Source organism: Oryzias melastigma, linkage group LG17 (genome assembly GCF_002922805.2).
Source record: "Oryzias melastigma strain HK-1 linkage group LG17, ASM292280v2, whole genome shotgun sequence".
In the NCBI taxonomy this organism is placed as follows: domain Eukaryota; kingdom Metazoa; phylum Chordata; class Actinopteri; order Beloniformes; family Adrianichthyidae; genus Oryzias; species Oryzias melastigma.
Window position 1 is genome coordinate 25676248 of NC_050528.1, and position 18888 is coordinate 25695135.

The following is an 18888-nucleotide window of genomic DNA, read 5'->3' on the forward strand; positions in this document are numbered from 1 at the left end:
CGGTATTAGAAATATAAAAAAAAAATGTTGTTTCTATCAGTAAAAAAATGTTTTTATTCAAACAACACATTTGTAAGCAATTCATTACAGTTACATTTCCCATTTGACTTATATTTTCAGCAATATTTTTGCGGTAAATTGGGTAATTTAACCTAAATAGCTTCATTAAGATCTTGGTCAAAAAACGACAGATGTTCAGCTGCGGTACTCGGCAGCAGGTGTTTTTGCCTTCATCAATGGCGCCAGATTTTTCATTTTTTCCTAACAGAAATTGACTTGAAAGATGAATTACTCTGTGAATGAATGTACAGCGCTCACTGCCTTTCCTCAAATGAAAAAGCGCCTCTTGTGTTTTCCTTGATGTGTCTTCCAGCCGTGAACAGATGGTAATGACAGCTCTTTCACTGTCATCATGAATCATTTATTAAGGAGATCCATGCTGATAAAACACCGAACCCCAGATAGAAAGACGAGTTATGCAACATCCACTCAGCATCTTCGAGATAAATATGAATTATGCAATACTTTCTTCGTCTTTTATCAGCTCCATAAACACTTAGTGTCGCTATCTATCCATCCCACTTCATTTATTTGTTCAGCATTAGGATTTGTGTTTATTTAGGGAAAGTTTCACTACAGTTCGGTATATTTTTTTAATTTATTTTAAAATAGTCCAAAATAATTAAGAAGAAAAAACATCTTATTTGAGTATTTCTGTCTTTTTCTTTTACAATATTCTAAACAGCTGAGATTTAATCATGACTTCTCTCTTCTTTGTTTGTCGTTCAGGGCCAAAACAACAAAAGTAAACAAATTCCGACGCTGTGCGGTCAGTTCCGTCAGTCTCTGGACTCCCTCATGAAGGCTCTGTCCATCTGTCAGCCTTTCTTCATCCGCTGCTTCAAGCCCAACAACGACAAACAGTCCGAGGTAAAACAACAGCTTCAACAGCACAGGTAGCTGCTGTGGATTCTCAGCAAACACACAAACTGGGTTTTTGAATGGGTCTCTGACTCTGCTGGTGTCTGCAAACATTCGATTTGAATCCTTTTTTTAATTTTCTTCCAGCTGAAGAGAAGAAAAGTAGTTTTTTTTACTCTTAAAGTCCCACTCCAGTCATTTTTAAGAGCATTCCTGAAACACATGTTTTAAATCTGTTGCTGATACTGCAAGAATATATTTAAAGTTTTTAAGCAAATTACTTTTCTTCAATTTTTAGACAATCTGAATTTTCGGTTTAAGCGTAATTTTCTAGAATTTTAAATAAATAATCAACATTTAAAAATTTTCTTATTCAAAGGAACTGAGCTAGAATCATATCTGTGCTTTTATATGAAGGTTTTTGAAAGCTAGAGCAGTTTATATTCACTATTTGTTTTTCGGGTATTTTCTTTGCATTACACAAAAATACATAATTCAGGTTAGAAATAGAAATTAGCCACAGGGCTCTATATCTACAGTAAATATCAATTAAAACTAACTCTTCTATTTTATAATTCAGGTTTAAAACGTGTCATCTTCTTGTGGACCAGAGATGGGCCGACACTGAGTAGTGTTTTTTTTTCAGACGTTTGACAGGGAACTGTGCATGAGGCAGCTGAGATACTCCGGCATGCTGGACACCATCCGCATCAGGAAGCTGGGATATCCTGTCCGCCACTCCTACGAGGCCTTCCTGAAACGCTACAGGGTGCTCCTGAAGACCACTATCTGTGACCCCAAAACTGTTAAGTCCAAATCAACTTTCAAAAACTGCTGAGTTTGTAACTTATGTTGCATTAGGAGCCAAAATGATATTAAATAAATGCTTTTACTGTGCCTGCAGAGTAAAGCTGCAACCTGCTGCGAAGCCATCTGCAAGGCTGTGATTGGAGGAAAGGACGAATGGAAGATGGGCAAGAATAAAATTTTCCTGAGGGTACGAAACTTTTAGATCACACTCTAGTACCACGCTTCCCGTTTAACCATAGAGTATGCCATGGTAGCACATCACAGATTTGTAATCACAGATGTTTTTGGATCATTTTTCTTTTCGCCATTCTAAAGATTTACTAAAATAAATACATTTTAAATGTAAACCAGGACACCCATGATGCCGTTCTGGAACGGAGGCGGGAGGAGGAGCTCAGCAGGGTTGCCGTGGTGATCCAGAGGGTCATGTTGGGACACAAAGACAGGTGAGGCTTTTTAAATGAATACATTGATATTTGAATGTCTATTAATATCTCTTTTATCTTTTATATATCATATAAAATTGTTATATTGGCAAGTGTGACATAAATATGGTTTTATGCTCGCTTTCAGGAAGGTCTTTGTGAAGAAGAAGAGGGCGGCTGTGGTGTTACAGAAGAACTGGAGGGGTTACACGGAGAGGAAAACGCTGAAGACGGTATGATGACTGATTTATTTTTTTTAGATTTCAAACGTTTTAACTGTAACTGTTTTACACCTGTGCTTCACTTAGCTTTTGAGCGGTTTTGGCCGTCTTGTGGCGATTATCCGTGGTCGTAAGGTTCGGCGTCAGTACCAGAGACAGCGAGCGGCAGCTGTCACCATCCAGAGCCAGGCATGTGAACCAGAAAACTTGAACTATTTTTCTCCTAAATAAATAAAAATAATTTTTTAGTAAGACTGTGATTAAAATCCACTGGTTGCAGGTGAGAGGCCACATGACGAGGAAGAACCTGAAGCAAAAGAAAGCCGCAGACCATGAAATCCTTGCAGTCAATGCAGCCATCCTGCTTCAGGCTCACACCAGAGGACTCCTGGCAAGAAAAGCATACAAAAAAATAAGGGAGGATGCAAAAGTTGAAAGTGTTGATACAGGGGTGAGAAGAGCTACATATCTGACTCTAGAGTTGTATTTCACCTCCTTAAAAAGTCAACTCTTCCATCCTCTCCGTCTGTTTGTTCGCACAGGCCTCCAATTTACCAGATGAGACAGATGAAGATGATTTAATCGGATTGCAGCTTCAGCAGCGACTTGAGGAAGTCGCTGCACTACAAGCTGCCGAAAAGTCCGACTCTGACGAGGAATCAGAGACAGAGATGAAGTATGAACTGCACCCTTCGTCCTCGGATGAAAAATCTTCCGACTCTGAGGTGAGGTCTGGAGCATGCTCAGTTAACATCCCTCAATCTGTCTTTAAACTAACGTCCTTCAAAAATTGATTTCAGAGGAGCTCTCCGGAGCCGAAAGAGATCCCAGAGCAGAAGTTGACGGAGTCAGAGTCGAGAAAGTCGACGGATTCTCCTGCGGACACCAAGTCCAGAACTTCCACTCCTTCAGAGGAAGAGGAGGAAGATGATGAGTTTGAAGACGAGACAGATCCCCTTTCGTTCTACAACTTTAGCATCCGTTACTTCCAGCACAACGCCGACCACAAGCACACCTCCCAGAGGCTCAAGAAGCCGCTCCTGGTGCACGAGGATGAGGGAGACGCTCTGGTACGCCTCTGGACTCGATCCATCCATCCATTTTCTCAACCCGGTTCATCCCTTATCGGGTCACGGGGGTGTCAGAGCCTAACCTGTCTGCTGTCGCAGGTCCAGTCACTTTCCTCATTTTCTGTCCTCCATGCAGGCATGTCTGACTGTGTCGTGGATCATCTTACGTTTCATGGGAGACATTCCTGAAGGTAAACACGCGGACACCGTATCCCAACTGTCCAGCACCATCAACAGTGCGCCCAACAGGCGCGGCCGAAGGCTGAGCAGTCTGGTGGGATTGGACCAGGTAAAGCACTTAATATAAAGTAGATTTTTTTTTACAATAACAGAACTCTAAAATCCCATTTTAAACTCAATTCTAAACAGAAAATACTGAGGAGGAACAAGAAAAAGATGGGAGGTGGAGCCAGGAAACCTTCGGCTATTCCTGAAGAGGTGGTGACAGTTTCTCTGTGATTTTGTGAGGAGTGCTGTACAGGAGCTGATTGTATCTGTGCTGTCATAACCAGCCAGAGTACCTGCAAGAAGATGAGGACCTTTTGGCTGGAGAGGGTACGACTTTGGATCGACCACTCACACCTCTGGAAAAGCTGCATATAATCGCTGGATACGGTCTGAGCAGAAAAGACACCAGGTAGAGATGGGGCAAAAAAAATACTGTTAATCAAAAAAACTCAAAACCTCGATAAAATTTTGCTTGTTTCTCCAAAGGGATGAGATTTACTGTCAGATCTGCAAGCAGCTGGTGAACAACAGGAACCGGAACAGTCGGGAACAAGGCTGGAGGCTCCTCTCCCTCTGTCTGGGGATCTTCCCTCCAACCGACCTCTTCATGAAGGTGAGAAATTCTGTCATATAATCACTGCTTTTATCGCAAAATGCTGTTAAATGACCATAAAAGCGTATTCCACCCTCAGCTGACTTGTCAATTTTGCAAAAATATGATAAAGATAATGATAGTGAATGACCCTCATATCAGAGGGGAGGTCGGGGGGGTTAAGAACCACAATTCACCTCGTTTAGAGCTAAAGATAAAGCAGAATTAGAAAGAACTGTGTAAATGAGTGAGGAGGGTCTGTGTGCTGATTGTAGATTTTTACTAAATTAAGAAAATCCCTCAGGTTGATTATAAAGTAAAGAAAGTCTTTCTTGTTTACCTTCAACTTAACTTTAATCAATAATCATTATATTTAATGACTCTCAAGTGCTTGTATGCATTACTGCAAAAATCTATTTTATGATGAAATAATTACACTCTTAAAAGGATGGCATCTTCTCATACTTTCACTAATTTTTCTTTCTTTTGTAATTAAATGAGTTTCTTCTGAAATTTGTTTGATATATCTGCGAGTTCTTGTTAAAGTGTCTACAGTTAAAGCTTGAAAGAAACCAATAAATAAATCAAATCAATTGTTCGGCTGAAATGATTATAGAGTAAATAAACTTTTTTATTCTTTTGTTATATAAAATCAATTAATGAATCAATGGCCATAAAATTTTCATTATGACATATGTAAGTGATAATGTCCATTGAAGTGTGCATTATCATGCGTTAATTTCTGATAATACACACTTCGAAGGGCGTTATCCCACTTAAACCATAGTCACTTACAAAAGAAATAAATATTCAATCATTTTTTAACACTTCATTTTTGTTAGTTTTCTTTTTAGTTTAAATTACTTGTTTTTTTTTACCAAAAGCGGACTATTTAATAAGTGATGCGACACGTTGTCATGGTAACGATTTCGATAGTAGCGGCAAAGGAAACCTACATACAGTTTATGCCGATTGTCATGAAAAGGTAAATAAAGCATCAGTTCAAAGAGGAAGCTCCTCTCTTACCACTTATGTTTTTGACCAGAAAATGAAGCAAAAGTTTGTTTCAAAGAAGAAGCCTGCGCAGATATGTGCACCATTTAGGAACTTTTTTAGGTGTACATTATCACTGTCCATTATTACTTTTTAATCCACACCCTGCAGCCTATCAGAATCGATGCATGGTGTTATTGTATTTAATGTTATTAACAGGGCGCAAGGTTCCTCTTTGCACAAAATTTGGACCCCCCTGAATTAAAATATCAAATTTTGTATCATTTATTGAAATATTTCTCAGATCATAGAACAGCGTGTTTTTAGCACACATAAAGGAATTCTTTTTATGATTTATGATCAATGTTGAAGTCAAGAAATAACGTTTTTCACTTTGTTTTTAATAGTTAGATTGAGATCTCTTTCCAGACAAAGATAGGGAATTTCTCCACTGTTGTAAGATCATGTGAATAGCAGAGTTGAGTTCAAAAAACAATAAATTTGACCCAAAAAAGCTAAATTAATCAGGAATAAGGACTTTGTATCAACTGTGTTGTATTTCCAAGACTCTTCATTTAAAGTCTGATTTGCTCCCTTCTGTCTCAGTATTTAGAGAAGTTTCTTCAAAGAGGCCAGCAGGGTTACAAGGAGTACTGCACCAAGCGCCTGCAGCGCATTGTAGCCAACGGAGAACGAAAGGAGTTGCCCTGTTGGTTGGAGCTGCAGGTAAAACCTCATGTGAAATTAAAGCATTTTGCTGGAGAAAAAAAAAACTACTTCTCCAATCATCCATGATTTTGTTCTCTACTTCTTGTCCTGGCAGGCCTCTGTCAAGAAGGAGCCTATAGATGTGGTTGTGAAGCTAACAGACGGTCGAAGTATAAATATGGAGATCGAATCTGCCTCCACTTCTGCTGAAGTCTGCCAGTCATTGGCTGAAGAAATCGGGCTAAAAGACACCTTTGGATTCTCCCTGTACATCAGCCTTTTCGACAAGGTGACCTTTCATTGCAGCTTTCTTGACTCCGATTCATTCCAGAGAAGCAACAGGTCTCTGTTCTCTGTCCCCGTCCTCAGATGTGGTCCCTGAGCAGCTGTGGGAAGCACGTGCTGGATGCCATGTCTGTGTGCGAGCAGGAGATGAGGAGGCAGGGCGGCGAGGAGAAGGACACTCCCTGGATGCTCTCCATCCGCAAAGAGATCTTCTCCCCCTGGCACGACTGCTCCCGGGACCCCATCAGCACAGATCTGATCCACAAGCAGGTCATCAAGGGGCTCAAGACTGGAGATTACACCTGTGAGAAGGTGAGGCCCCTCACCATCACTTCATTATTGCCTAAATACAATTTAACATTCTGAGTTGATCCATTCCATAACTTTCCGATGAAGAAGTTTACTTTCAAACTTAAAAAAAATGAAACTGAAAATATGTCATTCCTTTTTAAAGAAAACTTGAAACTTCAAGTTTCAAAATTACTTAATGGCAATAAAATGTAGTAAAGCGAGAATTCCTTTGAATACAAGTGAAGGTGTGTTTACTGAAAAAGCAAAAATGAGAACCTGGTTGACCTGCTCGACCTCATAATAACTGCTTTTTCAAGTTCTTAGGTAACATACATACATGGGAACAAGTGACCTTTCTCTGTCAAAATCAGGTTACTTTTTCATGTATGTCATCCAAACGATGGATCCACCTCTCATTCTTAGGTTGAGTTCAGAGTGTCTGCAGTCTTCATCTTATTCAAAGAACTTAATTACAACATTGATAAAAAGAATAACCATGTATTTCCTGGCAGAAATTTAGCTTGGGATGCCAAGTTTCTAGTTTACGTGACCTTATTTTATAAGGCCGTACAGGGAGTTAGCATAAAGCATGGCATAGGTGCAAACTCAAAGGCTTGCATGTTGAAAAAAATCCTAAGATTTACAGAACAGAACAGCCAACTTTGTGTAAATGATTGCGTGATGGTCTCATTCTCCTTCATTGTGCCCTAATTTGTCCTTAGAAGGGTCATGAGAGTCAGGAATGAATACTGTAAGCAGCTTTGGTTAGCCAATCAGGGAACAGATAAGAGAGAGGTTAGAGGACACAGAAAAAACAATACTGTTTTGGAATTTTCTCCACTGAGCGGTCCAGACCGAACTGGACCAGGCCAAACTGGACTTTTAAGCATTTCCATTACAAGACTGACTTTTTAAGCAGGACCGACTGGAAACCATTTCTGGTCTCCCGTCGGTCGTAGGTCCATCGAAAAACTAAATGGCCTGTGAGGGCGGAGCTTCTGTCGTCACATAATGTAACCCAACTCAAGATTCTAACCTGTTTCCAGCTGTATTATTTTTCACCTCCAGCAATCTTCTTGCAAAAAAATAATAAATTCTTTACACACAGTATTCCCCATTTTTCACAGGGGTTGGGGATCAGAGTCATCTCCTTAGTTACCGCTTTGCAGAATGGCTCCAAAGTAGCAGTAAAAAGGGACCTAGAAACAGATATTTCAAAATTGGTCAGCAAAATATAAAGTTTAAATAAGTGAAACATTCCAACAAGGATTGTAAAAAGACTTCCATCACTGTTTTTCTTGTTGTTTTGCCTCGCCCTCATAATTCCTGGCCAACGACTGAAGAGATCTTTAGTCACGTTATTTTGTTTACAAGGTTTGGTTGGAAACCTAAATGTCTGATAGACCGCAGTCTGAATACAGACTTATGGCAAGGTTCAGGAGTCGATCCGGACCAAATTATGTGGACTCTGTCTGTACCAACAAGCGTTTCCAGTCTGAATACGCCCTAAGATCTCAAAAAATGTCATAAGGTTGCCTCATAAAAACTTCTTGAGAATCCATAGACTATTTACAAAAATGCTTATTAGATTTTCAAGCTTACACATATTGGAGTTTTGGTTTTACAAACATCTTGAAAAGAGGTTGAAAAACGAATAAAAGTGTAAAGAAAATCAAGGCAAAAAATGTAACCTCTAATGTAACCATAGGTGTTTTTTTGTTGTTTTTTAAAGGGGGCCCACTTTCACCTGGAATGAACGTCTGCACGGGTCTAATAAAGCTCTTCTTGTGTTCTCAGGAGGATGAATACGTTCTAATAGCAGCGATGCACTGTTACATCCGGTTTAGCTCAGACCTCACCAAAGAAAACGTCCAGAAGGTGGTTCAGGAGTGCATTCCCACCACCCTTATTGAGAACAAATCCATGGCCAAATGGGTGCAGCTCATCACTGCAAAAGTCTCTGAGGTACGTGAGTGTATAATCTCTCAAAGGCATGTTACAAACATAGTTTCAGAAGCAAATGAACTAATTTTGGAAATCTCAGGGAGCACAAGCTAACAACCACCCGAGTTCAGAACAAGTTAAAGGAAGGCTGGTGGACACTGTCCGGGAGAAATGGCCGCTGGACTTTTCAAAGTTTTATGAAGTTACCATGACATCAGGTCAGTCGCTCTAACAACATTCAGGATCTTTTTTTTACCAACATAATAATGATGTATTTTAGGAAAAATTCACAAAAATTCTGCTAGATTTCCATGTAAAATCGTACTCAAATATATTTTGCTAAAATTTGCCCACAGGACCTCCTTTGCCAAAAAATAGGTTTGTATTGGCTGTAAACTCAAGTGGCATCTGTTTCATGGAAAAAAGAGACAGGACACTCCTGGACATTCCCTACATAGAAGTAAAAAAAGTCGAGATGGAGAAGTATGTTTCTTTCTGTTTCTTATTATTTTTTTCTTTTAAATGTCAATCTTACAATCCATTTTCATCAACTTGGGTGTATGTGGTCTGCGTAGGGACAATGCCCTTTCTGTAAACCTGAGTACGATCAAGGGAGAGTTTGTGCTGAAGTCCACGGAGGCAGATGACATGAAGGAGCTTCTGCAAAATAATGTAGAAGGCCTCAGGAAGCGTTCTGAGTACGCAGTGGCTCAGCAGGACTTCAGTAAACCAGGTAAGAGTTTTAATCCCTGTAGTCTTGCTGCTACGGTGGCCCTGAAGTGCAAATCTCATCAACAAATCACTCAACCCAAAAACATTTTAAGATCACAATTCAAAGGAAAACAAATGTTAATTTAGAAATCAAAACCAAATACTAGAAACTAAAATACAATAAACTTAAGCAAAATAGAAATGAAAGGTTTCAGAAAACAAAAGTCATTATCAGCGATCAATAGAAAACTGGAAAAGATAGGAACTATGGGATGATGTTTCAGTTTTTTCAAATGCATCTTCAAAGACCGTCTACTAATAAAAGTTTGATGAATAGTACAGAGAATATCCAGTGTCATTTCAAGTCAAAAAACTTTTGAACTGATGGACAAACATCATTACCTAATCAGTGGTGACTATTGACATATATTATTTTACTGGGTAAAACAAGGTGTAGACATCACCTATAGAAAATGCCTTACATCCCACCGGAGCCTTCTCCGTCACTTCCTGATCGTCTTCCGCCATTTTGAAACCCGTCACAGCTAGTGATTGATCCGAGTCGGTCTGTTTTTAGAGGAACTACTGTCGCCAATCATGAGCAAGCTTGTTCGAAGTCCACACCCCTTCCACTGAAAGGTGCTCGGGAGAATCTGTCAATCAAACGTTTGAGGTGGGGCTACCAGGCTCTACATGCTTTTACTGAGGAATCTGATTGATCAGTTTATAACTTGAGATTTAAAAAAAAATCTCTGAAAAATAAATAAATAAAATGACTGAGTAATAACAGTCTATTGCTCAATGGAAGTCGATGGAAGATTTTGTCCTTCTTGGAACCAGCAGGTACTTCCTATTTGGAACACGAGAGGGGAGGGTTGATATGTCCAGGGAATATAATGTCAGTGCTGATGATCTAAAGTACCTAACTTGACTGGTTTCTTATAGTGTTTCATTTTTTTAACGTTTGATTTTAATTTCTGGAAATTACTTTTGTCTTTCCAGAGGTTTAATTTTTTTTTGTTTGCAGAATTTTGTCTTAAATTCTATAATGTATTATTTTGTTTGTTTTTATTATTATTATCATTATTTTTGCTTTTTAAACTGTGATTGATTTTCAATAGTTTTTTGGAATGAGTGATTTTGTTGGTGTGATGGGGCTATACTGTCAGTATGCTTCAGCTGAATAGGTCAGAACCACTTTAAATTTTTGTGTCTTAATTTATTATTGTTATTATTAATTTTGTGTGTGTGTGTGGAAACTCACATAAACATTAGTTCCTATTTGAAAAATTTAGCAAAGGAACAGGATATGATGGCCCTTACATAAAGAATAATATAGTAGAATAGTAATACAGAGAATAAATACAGATGCTAAAAAATTATCTCCATGCAAAAATGTAGTTCATTTTTAAAATTAAAAAAAAATCTCTGAATCCACATTTTATTTAAATCTGATTTGGCAACAGAAGTGACATTTTGTGTGTTCTTTATTGCAAAACAGAGACTTGTTGAAGTGATCAAAAACCTTCAAATGTAACCAACAGAAAATATATGAATTTATTATTTACTGAATAATATTTGAACCGGTTAAGAAAAAAAAAAAGTTTTTCGCTAACTCTCCAAAAACCTGTTTGGTCAGCATGTAGATTAGCCTTAACTTCATCAGGCTTTCACATCTTCTCAACAGTGTAGCTCCCCTTTGTTGAGGGTGTTGCTCATTCACTTGTCTTATCTGGGGTAGTATCTGAACTTTGACTTGTAAGGAATTCTAGCTGTAGCTTCACTCCTGTGCTTTGGATCAATGAACTGCTGAATGAGCCTTTTTGACAAACATTTTACTGTCAATCAAAATCCTTTACGTTTATTTTCATTTTCTTCTTACCCTAACAAATGTCAAGTGCTTCAGTTAAAAATGCAAAACTATTTTAAAACTATCAATCAAAACTTTGACATTTAGTATTTTTTTTGCTCTATGGCTGCCAACTTGAAAAACTATAATAGCTCCAAAGCTTTACTGGACATGCTTTCTTTAAAATTTTGTGTATTCATTAAAATGGGATTTTCCTGATGAAAAGATCTAGTAACATAAAAAAAACAAAAACAAAAAAACATTAAAACCGTTCTTTTCGTTTGTCTTTCTCTTTCTGCGCCTTCAGGGGACCCCATGTGCCTGGCATGCAAACGAGGTGACTTGCTGATGGTGAGAAAGGATGATAATAAATCATCCAAACAGGGCTGGGTCCAAGCAGTCAACAAGCGAAGTAAAACTTCTGGTTCTGTCAAAGAGGAAAACATCCTGTTCTTGCCAACTTTAACCGAACCCACAGAAGAAATGCTGGTAGAGATGCTTTTACTTTCCATGTGAACCTGTTTTTTATTTGTTTGGTTTGGTTTGAAACTTCCAAAAATCCCAAACGTGAACCTTCTGCCTTTTTATTTTAGAACCTGCTGAGTCCAAAACAGAGGAAAATGTCTCTTGCAAACAACGCTCTTCTGGGAGAAGAGACCGTCGCTCCAGTTTCTTTGAAAGAATTTGCTCTGGAGAATTTCAGGTAAGACTGATGTGAAGGTAAAATGCTAAAATGTTGCAGAGAATTTGGTGGCTGTGAGTGACTTTGTGTTGCCTCCACGACTTAGATCTGGCAGCAAAGGTGTGGGCAAAGGAGCCAACAAAGAGAAGCTGTGGGTTTCAAACAAAGAGCCTCTCAAGCAGCCACTGTTGAAGACGTTGGTCAACAACCAAGAACTCAGCGTTTTGGCCTGCAACGCCTTCACTGATATCCTTTATTTCAAACTCAATCTCATAAGGGCCCAAAATCCCAAAAACACCTTAGGTCATGGGCCGAACAGGATAAACATTTATTGAACACTCTAAAACAAGTTTTTAAAACTTTAAAACTGTAAGTTGTTAGCATAATTATGAACTAGATATATAGCATTACCTGCGATAATGCTAGTGTGAATGCTGTAAGCTGAATTTGGCCTCTGAAGATCCTAGCGCTGATAGCTGAAGATGCTGAAATTGATAGCTAAAAACACTGAAGATGATAGCCAGGTAAAATATTAGCTAAATGCCAAATTAGCCTAAAAAATGTAGCCAAAACAGCTAGTATTTGGCTGGAAAAAATAGCTAAACTTTAAAATAGCCTTAAAAACTGAAGAAAAAAAGCCTATAGCCGAAGCAGCTAGAGTGTAAATATCTCCAAAACAGCCTTTTTAAAAGCCTAAGTTAGCCAAAAACAGCTGGCATGTAGCTGAAATATTACCGAAACTCCAAAACACCCAAAAAAAAAACAAAAAAAAGCCTAATTTAGCTAAAAACAACTAGCATGTAGCTGAAATATTACCTAAAAATAGCCTTAAAATCTTAGTGAATGCCAAAATAGTCCAAAAAGCTAGCAGAATGCCAATTTTAATACTTTACAACCATAACTTTTTAACAAAATTTTGTATAATAAAAAGGCAGGAATATTATCCAGAATAAATCAACTTAAACCTTAAATAACTTTCAAAATTTTACTCACCATAAAAATATATTTTGTCAAAATTATACATGTTATAAATTCGCGTGAGATAACATCTGGCCAATAATAACAATAGAATAAAACGATCTGAAGGGCCGGATATAATTAACCGGAGGGCCAGATCCGGCCCCCGGGCCTTGACTTTGACATGTGCTTTATTTGTTACTGAAGAGAGACTGATCTTACTTTGAAACAGTTTGTATGAAACCTTGACTGAGCCCACCCATCCTAAAGTACATGGGCGACTACCCCATCAAACATGCTCGCAGCCCAATCGAGCTGACGGAGCAGATCTTTGGTCCAGCCACTCAGCACATAGACCTGCAGGATGAGATCTACTGCCAGATTATGAAGCAGATGACTGGGAATGCCAGCAGGTACTCCACAATCTCTGCCACGAAAAGCTAAGAAATCAACTTTGCAAATATTAACCTTTTATCCGTGTTCTCAGGCTGAGCATGGAGCGCGGCTGGCAGCTGATGTGGCTGTGCACGGGCTTGTTCCCACCCAGTCCAAATTTGAGGAATCACACCAAGCGCTTCCTTGAATCTCGCCCCAGAGACCCGCTGGCTGCCGTCAGCCTGCAGAGGATACAAGAGATCTGCAGGTCAGGCCAGAGACAGGAACAAGAGTTTAAAATATATTTTCCCTGTTTAGCCTTTAACACCGGAGCTCCTGTGTTTATGTTCTTTGATTTACTGTAACTTTTCAACCGTTGACACAATCCATGTAATTCCAGCAGATTCTGAAGAGGCTCGATGAGCCTCTTCAGAATCTGCTGGAATTACATGGATTGTGTCAACAGTTGGAAAGTTACAGTATGTTAAAGATTTTGGGTTTGAGTGTCACTGAAGACGCCTCAGTCCTTAATAGGAAATAATACTTTTCTCAATTTCAAAATTTTGTATATCAGCATCTGAAAGTTATGTACTTTTAATTAATGCAGCTTTAAAATATTCCTTAGTTATTATTTATTTGAAAACAAGTGTGTGGTGTATATTTATTAGCTAATATTATTGAGGTTTATCCCTTCTCTTTTTCATTTTTAGCTCCCTTTACAATGTTACACTAACTTTAAACCAACCTAAATCTTTATTCTTCTATTTATTCTTCATTATTCTTCTATTTATTATTTATACAAATGCAAGTATATATACATATATATTTCCCTAATGTTAGACAGTAAAGTGTGACCAGATAGGACCAACATGAACTCACCTGCTTGAAGAACTTGAGACAAGTTATATTCATGATTTCTTCTTTAAGTTGCGGGGTTACTAACATGAAATACTTTTACAAATTGTTGTGAAATCAAACCAGCAGTTAGCGGCTTGGATAATCTGGAATACAGATTTGGATTTGTGCTTTTTTTATCCATGCATACATTGCTTCACATTTCACATTTGAAGAAAATTCTGTGCATTCTCTTGTTTCACTTTTCCTAATGAACATATTTTGGTTTCTTCAGTAAGGAGCCCAGGAAGCTTCCTCCCCATCAGGCAGAAGTGGACGCCATCCAGCAGAACAGCACCGTGATCTATTATAAAGTCCACTTTCCAAATAACACGGATGAAGTGAGTGGTCTCTTTGATAGATAAGTGGACATTTTTGATGAACTTGCTAAAACTGAAATGTCACAACATAAATATGACGCAAGATCACTGCTTTAGTGCAAATAAGTTTTCCTACTGTTAGTTTTTATCATGTACAACAGAGTATTAGTGACAGTTAAGAGAAAAAAAAAGTAAAATTTTGTAAAAAAAAAAAAAAAAAGTCATAGGCTACATTTATAATTTTTTTTCTCGTATATTTACGTGTTTTAAAATGGTAAATGTATGACTTTAAATCTCATAAATTATGAGATTAAAAGTCTTCAATTTAGGAGAAAAACATTTTTAAATTTATGAGAAAAGAACTGTTTAAAAGCCATAAATGTTTGAAGAACTTGAAACTCTTAAACAAGTTATATTCACGCTGTTATATTAATTTTAATGAATATTCTGTTATATTCATTTATGCGATTAAAAGTCATAAATTTATAAGATTTGAAGTTGTTGATTCTACTAGATTAAAACTCTTAATTTTACCTGATTTAAAGTCAGAATTTTATTCGATTTAAAGCTGTAAATTTAGGAGAAAAAACTTGTAAATTTACAAGATTAAAGTCATAAATTTACTAGATTAAAGTAGTACATTTTACTAGATTTAAAGTTGTAAATTTACAAGATTAAAAGTCATAAATTTACGTGAAAAAACTAGTAAATCTCCGTGAAAAAACTCATAAATTTTCCAGAACAAAACTCGTACATTTAAAAGTTAAAGTTGAAAATAATAGGGGGGAAAAGGTCATAAATTGAAAAGAAAGGAATCAAAGTTGTCTGTAAATCAGAACTCTGCTCAAAGGTGAAAAGACGTGACTCTTTACGGACTAGAAACTTGCCCTTTTTTTCAACATAATTATATTTTTTTCCATCTAATCACTAGGTAGTTTGAACCATCTGGCGGGCCGGATGTGGCCCGCGGGCCGTATGTTTGACACCCCTGATTTAAGTCTATTAACTTTATATACTACTTATTTGCATTGATGACGTGACGTTGCATGGCTGCATTTGTTATTACTGTAACCATCATGTTAACTTTTTATTTTGATGCCGATTTTTACACTGGTGTTGGCAGATTTTCTGCAGCTGAAATGAATTAAGACATTTCTTCTCTTCATATCTTAAATTGCATTCAATCATGGTTTAATTGTGTGAATGCATTCAATGCATTCACACTATTGAGATTCTTCATTTACGTTTTCTTCCGTACGTTTTTTGACACGTAAAAACTTAAGCACACTTCATTGCGATTTATACAATCTAGGTATCAAAACGTTCAGCACGTTAAGGACATTACTGCTTGTATTTTTGGTTTTCGCAAATTTTACAGTTTTCGCGATATTACACAATTTATGCAAATTTTCAGCCCATCTTAAGTCAATGGGAAAATTTAAAACTTTTTACTGCACCTTAAAACTTTTACAATATTGGTATTAAAACATTCAGCACGTTCAGGACATTAATGCACGAACTTTTGGGATTCGTACGTTTTACGTTTTTTACACAATTTATACTAATTAATGCAATTTAAGCTATTAATGCTAATTAATGCAATTTAAGCACTTTACACACTTTATACACTTAACGCACGTTATACAATTTAAGCAATTATTGCAAATTTAAGCAATTTACGCGATTTACAACAACCGCATTAATGCGATAATGCATTCACACTAGCATTATCGCAGGTAATGCGACTTTTCTAGTTTTGCATTGGTTTACATTTACATCACACATTTAGCTCACTTGCCGTTCGTTAGGATTAGCCAGGACAGCGGCGTTTGCAGCAAAGCTTATTATTACAAACCTGTCAGAAATAGTTAAATATCTTGTCACTGTAACTCCTCTTCTCACAGATATATGAGGTGACTTCAACAACCACAATCAAAGACCTCTGTTTAAGCATTGCCTCTCAGCTGGGACTGACCTCTGCTGACGGATTTGGCCTGTACATGAAAACGACTCAGAAGGTTTGTGCTAATTTCTATGACACGAGAAATAGATTTCATTCATCCATTCTAGATTGTGTACTAACTGATGCTGTTCTGTTTTCCTCTTGTAGATTGTGAGCCTGGAGGAGCAGAAGTATTTCTTTGACAATCTGAGGCAGCCGTTTGAAGCGCCTAAAAAAGGAAAAAAAACAAAAGAAGGTAAACAATCTCACTGTGTCCAAAGAAATACTTGGTGGCCCAAAGGTAAACCTAAAAACATTGTTCCTCAGCCACACCGGGAAACATTCCCTGCCTGGTGATCTTTAAGAGGAAGCTCTGGTTCAACGTGATGCCAGGGAAAGATTTGGTCGCTGACCTCATGTTCCATTTTCCACAGGTAACTCATCCTTTCAATTCCGCTGCAATGTATTTCCACTTGCAGTTACAAATTATGTGAATCCATACAGGCCATGCCCAAGTACCTGCGAGGATACCACAACTGCACCAAAGAGGATATGTTTAATTTGGGTGGACTGCTGTTCAGAGCTCTGGTGGACTCTGACAGATCGCAGTTTGTCATGATCCCCCGAATGCTCAAAGAACTGGTCCCCGCTGACCAGATATCCATCATGTCTCCCGAAGACTGGAAGAAGGTAGAGGAAACGCGCTCCGGGAGCATGACGGAAACCATCACAACCGTTTTCACCCTTTAATTGTTATTTTTAATTTGCAGAACATTATTGCGTCATACAACAAGCAGAGCGGCATCACCGTGCAAGAAGCCAAAGTTGCATTCCTGCAAAATATTTCAAGCTGGCCGACCTTTGGATCGGCTTTCTTTGAAGTTAAGGTGAGTGACTGACGTGAAGCCAAAAAGTGAGAGAGTGCAACAATTAATCGTCTTGTTATGTTTGCAGCAAACATGTGACAATTCTTATCCAAATCCACTTTGGATTGCCATCAGCAAGCAAGGTGTCAGCTTGGTAGACCCAGTTTCTAAGGTACGTCTGAAAAGAAATCCTTTACTGCACATGTGTCAAAGTCAAGGCCCAGGGGCCGGAGTCGGCCCTCCGGATAATTATATCCGGCCCTCCAGTTCATTTTATTTTATTAATATTATTGGCCCGATGTTATGTTGCGCTCTTTTCTAACTTGTATAATTTGCAAAATATATTTTTATGGAGAGTAAAAGATTGAAAGCTATTTAATGTTAAAGTTAGTTTATCCTGGAATAACATTCCTGCCTTTTTATTGTTAATATTTGTTAAAAACTTGCGGTTTTAACGTTTGAAAATTGGCATTCTGCTAGCTTCTTGGACAATTTTGGCTTTTACTAAGATTTTTTCAGGCTATTCTGGAGTTTAGCTGTTTTTTCAGCTACATGCTAGCTGTTTTGGCTAGCCTAAGTCTTTTTTTTAGGCTAATTTGGCATTTAGCTTATATTTTAGCTGGCTATCAGCATTTTCAGCTTATAGCTTCAGCGTCTCCAGCTACCAGCATTAGCGTCTTCAGCGGACAAATTCAGCTTACAGCATTCACACTAGCATTATCACAGGCAATGCTATATATCTAGTTCGTAAGTATGTTAAAAAGTTAAATTTTTAAACTTTTAAAAATGTAGTTTTAGAGTGTTCAATAAATATTTTTCCTGTTCGGTCCACGGCCTAAGGTGTGTTTTGGATTTTGGCCCCCTGTGCGATTGAGTTTGACACCCCTGCTTTACTGTGATCATTGTTTTTTAATGTCAGCAGTTACCATTCATTTGTTGTTATTAACTATCAAAGCCTAACACAACCCAATTAAACCATTTAGGAACAGCTGATGTTGCACCAATTCAGCCGGATTACAGAATACGGACACAAAGGCAACACCTTCCAGATGACCATCCGTACTCTGGTGCAAGGCATCAACTTTGTCTGTGAAAGTCCAATGGTAGGAGGAGTGTCTTAAAAAGGCATTTTTTATTCTCTGAATCAACAAATCATACATTTGAAAGTAATATTGTCTCCCCTCCTTTGTTTTTTTAGGCGTATGCAATGGAAGACCTCATCAGGTCCTACGTCAAGATGTATGAAGGACAGAAGCAAGTGGTGCGGCCGAAAAACAACCTGTTTTTCAGAGGCTTCAGTGGCAAAATAAGGGACTGAGCCGTTCTATTTTATATGCCCCAAAGGGCAAAGCCCACATGTACACTTAAAGGATGAAACGAAACCGTACATACTGTACGCCTATAGCTTGTTTGAATTCTATTGTCTTATATTTTGTGTGTTTTAAATTTTGTTGCTTTGATTATTGTTTTTATCTCTGAAATGTCCAAGAAAATCTGTGTGCTACTTATCTCTATTAATAAACTTTATTATGGTCAACAACTTGTCGTTTTTTTTCCATAAATTCAGAAAATGGAAAAGAGGCTTCATCAGAGAATTTAAAAGTAACTTGTGTCCTTCATCTCAGCATTTTACCTTGTTACAAGACTGTAATAATAGCTTAAATTTGACAAAAGATGGAAAGAACCTCTCTTTGAAAGCATGCTTTCACTTTAAAAAGCTACAATAACAAGGGAGTGCAGAATTGATATTATTTTTTGGAGTGAACTATACGGTGGTTAACACGGCTCACATAAGTGCAGAAGA

The 18888-nt window shown here is 37.8% G+C and overlaps 1 protein-coding gene across 1 annotated transcript in view; it reads left to right on the forward strand.

The window, feature by feature from the left end:
- LOC112147754 (unconventional myosin-VIIa) overlaps nucleotides 1-18621 on the forward strand; it is a 26691-nt gene extending 8070 nt beyond the window's left edge. Inside the window, exons 17-50 of the mRNA XM_024274336.2 lie at nucleotides 790-930; nucleotides 1568-1726; nucleotides 1826-1918; nucleotides 2083-2177; nucleotides 2305-2389; nucleotides 2465-2566; nucleotides 2658-2828; nucleotides 2920-3102; nucleotides 3178-3447; nucleotides 3584-3736; nucleotides 3817-3885; nucleotides 3960-4084; nucleotides 4162-4288; nucleotides 5867-5986; nucleotides 6084-6257; nucleotides 6338-6565; nucleotides 8342-8509; nucleotides 8589-8706; nucleotides 8845-8971; nucleotides 9064-9221; nucleotides 11356-11537; nucleotides 11642-11751; nucleotides 11837-11976; nucleotides 12947-13100; nucleotides 13175-13330; nucleotides 14192-14297; nucleotides 16181-16294; nucleotides 16387-16474; nucleotides 16546-16652; nucleotides 16723-16908; nucleotides 16989-17105; nucleotides 17173-17256; nucleotides 18068-18187; nucleotides 18283-18621. Coding sequence (XP_024130104.1) covers nucleotides 790-930; nucleotides 1568-1726; nucleotides 1826-1918; nucleotides 2083-2177; nucleotides 2305-2389; nucleotides 2465-2566; nucleotides 2658-2828; nucleotides 2920-3102; nucleotides 3178-3447; nucleotides 3584-3736; nucleotides 3817-3885; nucleotides 3960-4084; nucleotides 4162-4288; nucleotides 5867-5986; nucleotides 6084-6257; nucleotides 6338-6565; nucleotides 8342-8509; nucleotides 8589-8706; nucleotides 8845-8971; nucleotides 9064-9221; nucleotides 11356-11537; nucleotides 11642-11751; nucleotides 11837-11976; nucleotides 12947-13100; nucleotides 13175-13330; nucleotides 14192-14297; nucleotides 16181-16294; nucleotides 16387-16474; nucleotides 16546-16652; nucleotides 16723-16908; nucleotides 16989-17105; nucleotides 17173-17256; nucleotides 18068-18187; nucleotides 18283-18402 — 4650 coding nt within the window. The 3' untranslated portion in view covers nucleotides 18403-18621. The remainder of the gene's footprint in view (nucleotides 1-789; nucleotides 931-1567; nucleotides 1727-1825; nucleotides 1919-2082; nucleotides 2178-2304; nucleotides 2390-2464; nucleotides 2567-2657; nucleotides 2829-2919; nucleotides 3103-3177; nucleotides 3448-3583; nucleotides 3737-3816; nucleotides 3886-3959; nucleotides 4085-4161; nucleotides 4289-5866; nucleotides 5987-6083; nucleotides 6258-6337; nucleotides 6566-8341; nucleotides 8510-8588; nucleotides 8707-8844; nucleotides 8972-9063; nucleotides 9222-11355; nucleotides 11538-11641; nucleotides 11752-11836; nucleotides 11977-12946; nucleotides 13101-13174; nucleotides 13331-14191; nucleotides 14298-16180; nucleotides 16295-16386; nucleotides 16475-16545; nucleotides 16653-16722; nucleotides 16909-16988; nucleotides 17106-17172; nucleotides 17257-18067; nucleotides 18188-18282) is intronic.
- The last annotated feature ends 267 nt before the right edge of the window (nucleotides 18622-18888 follow it).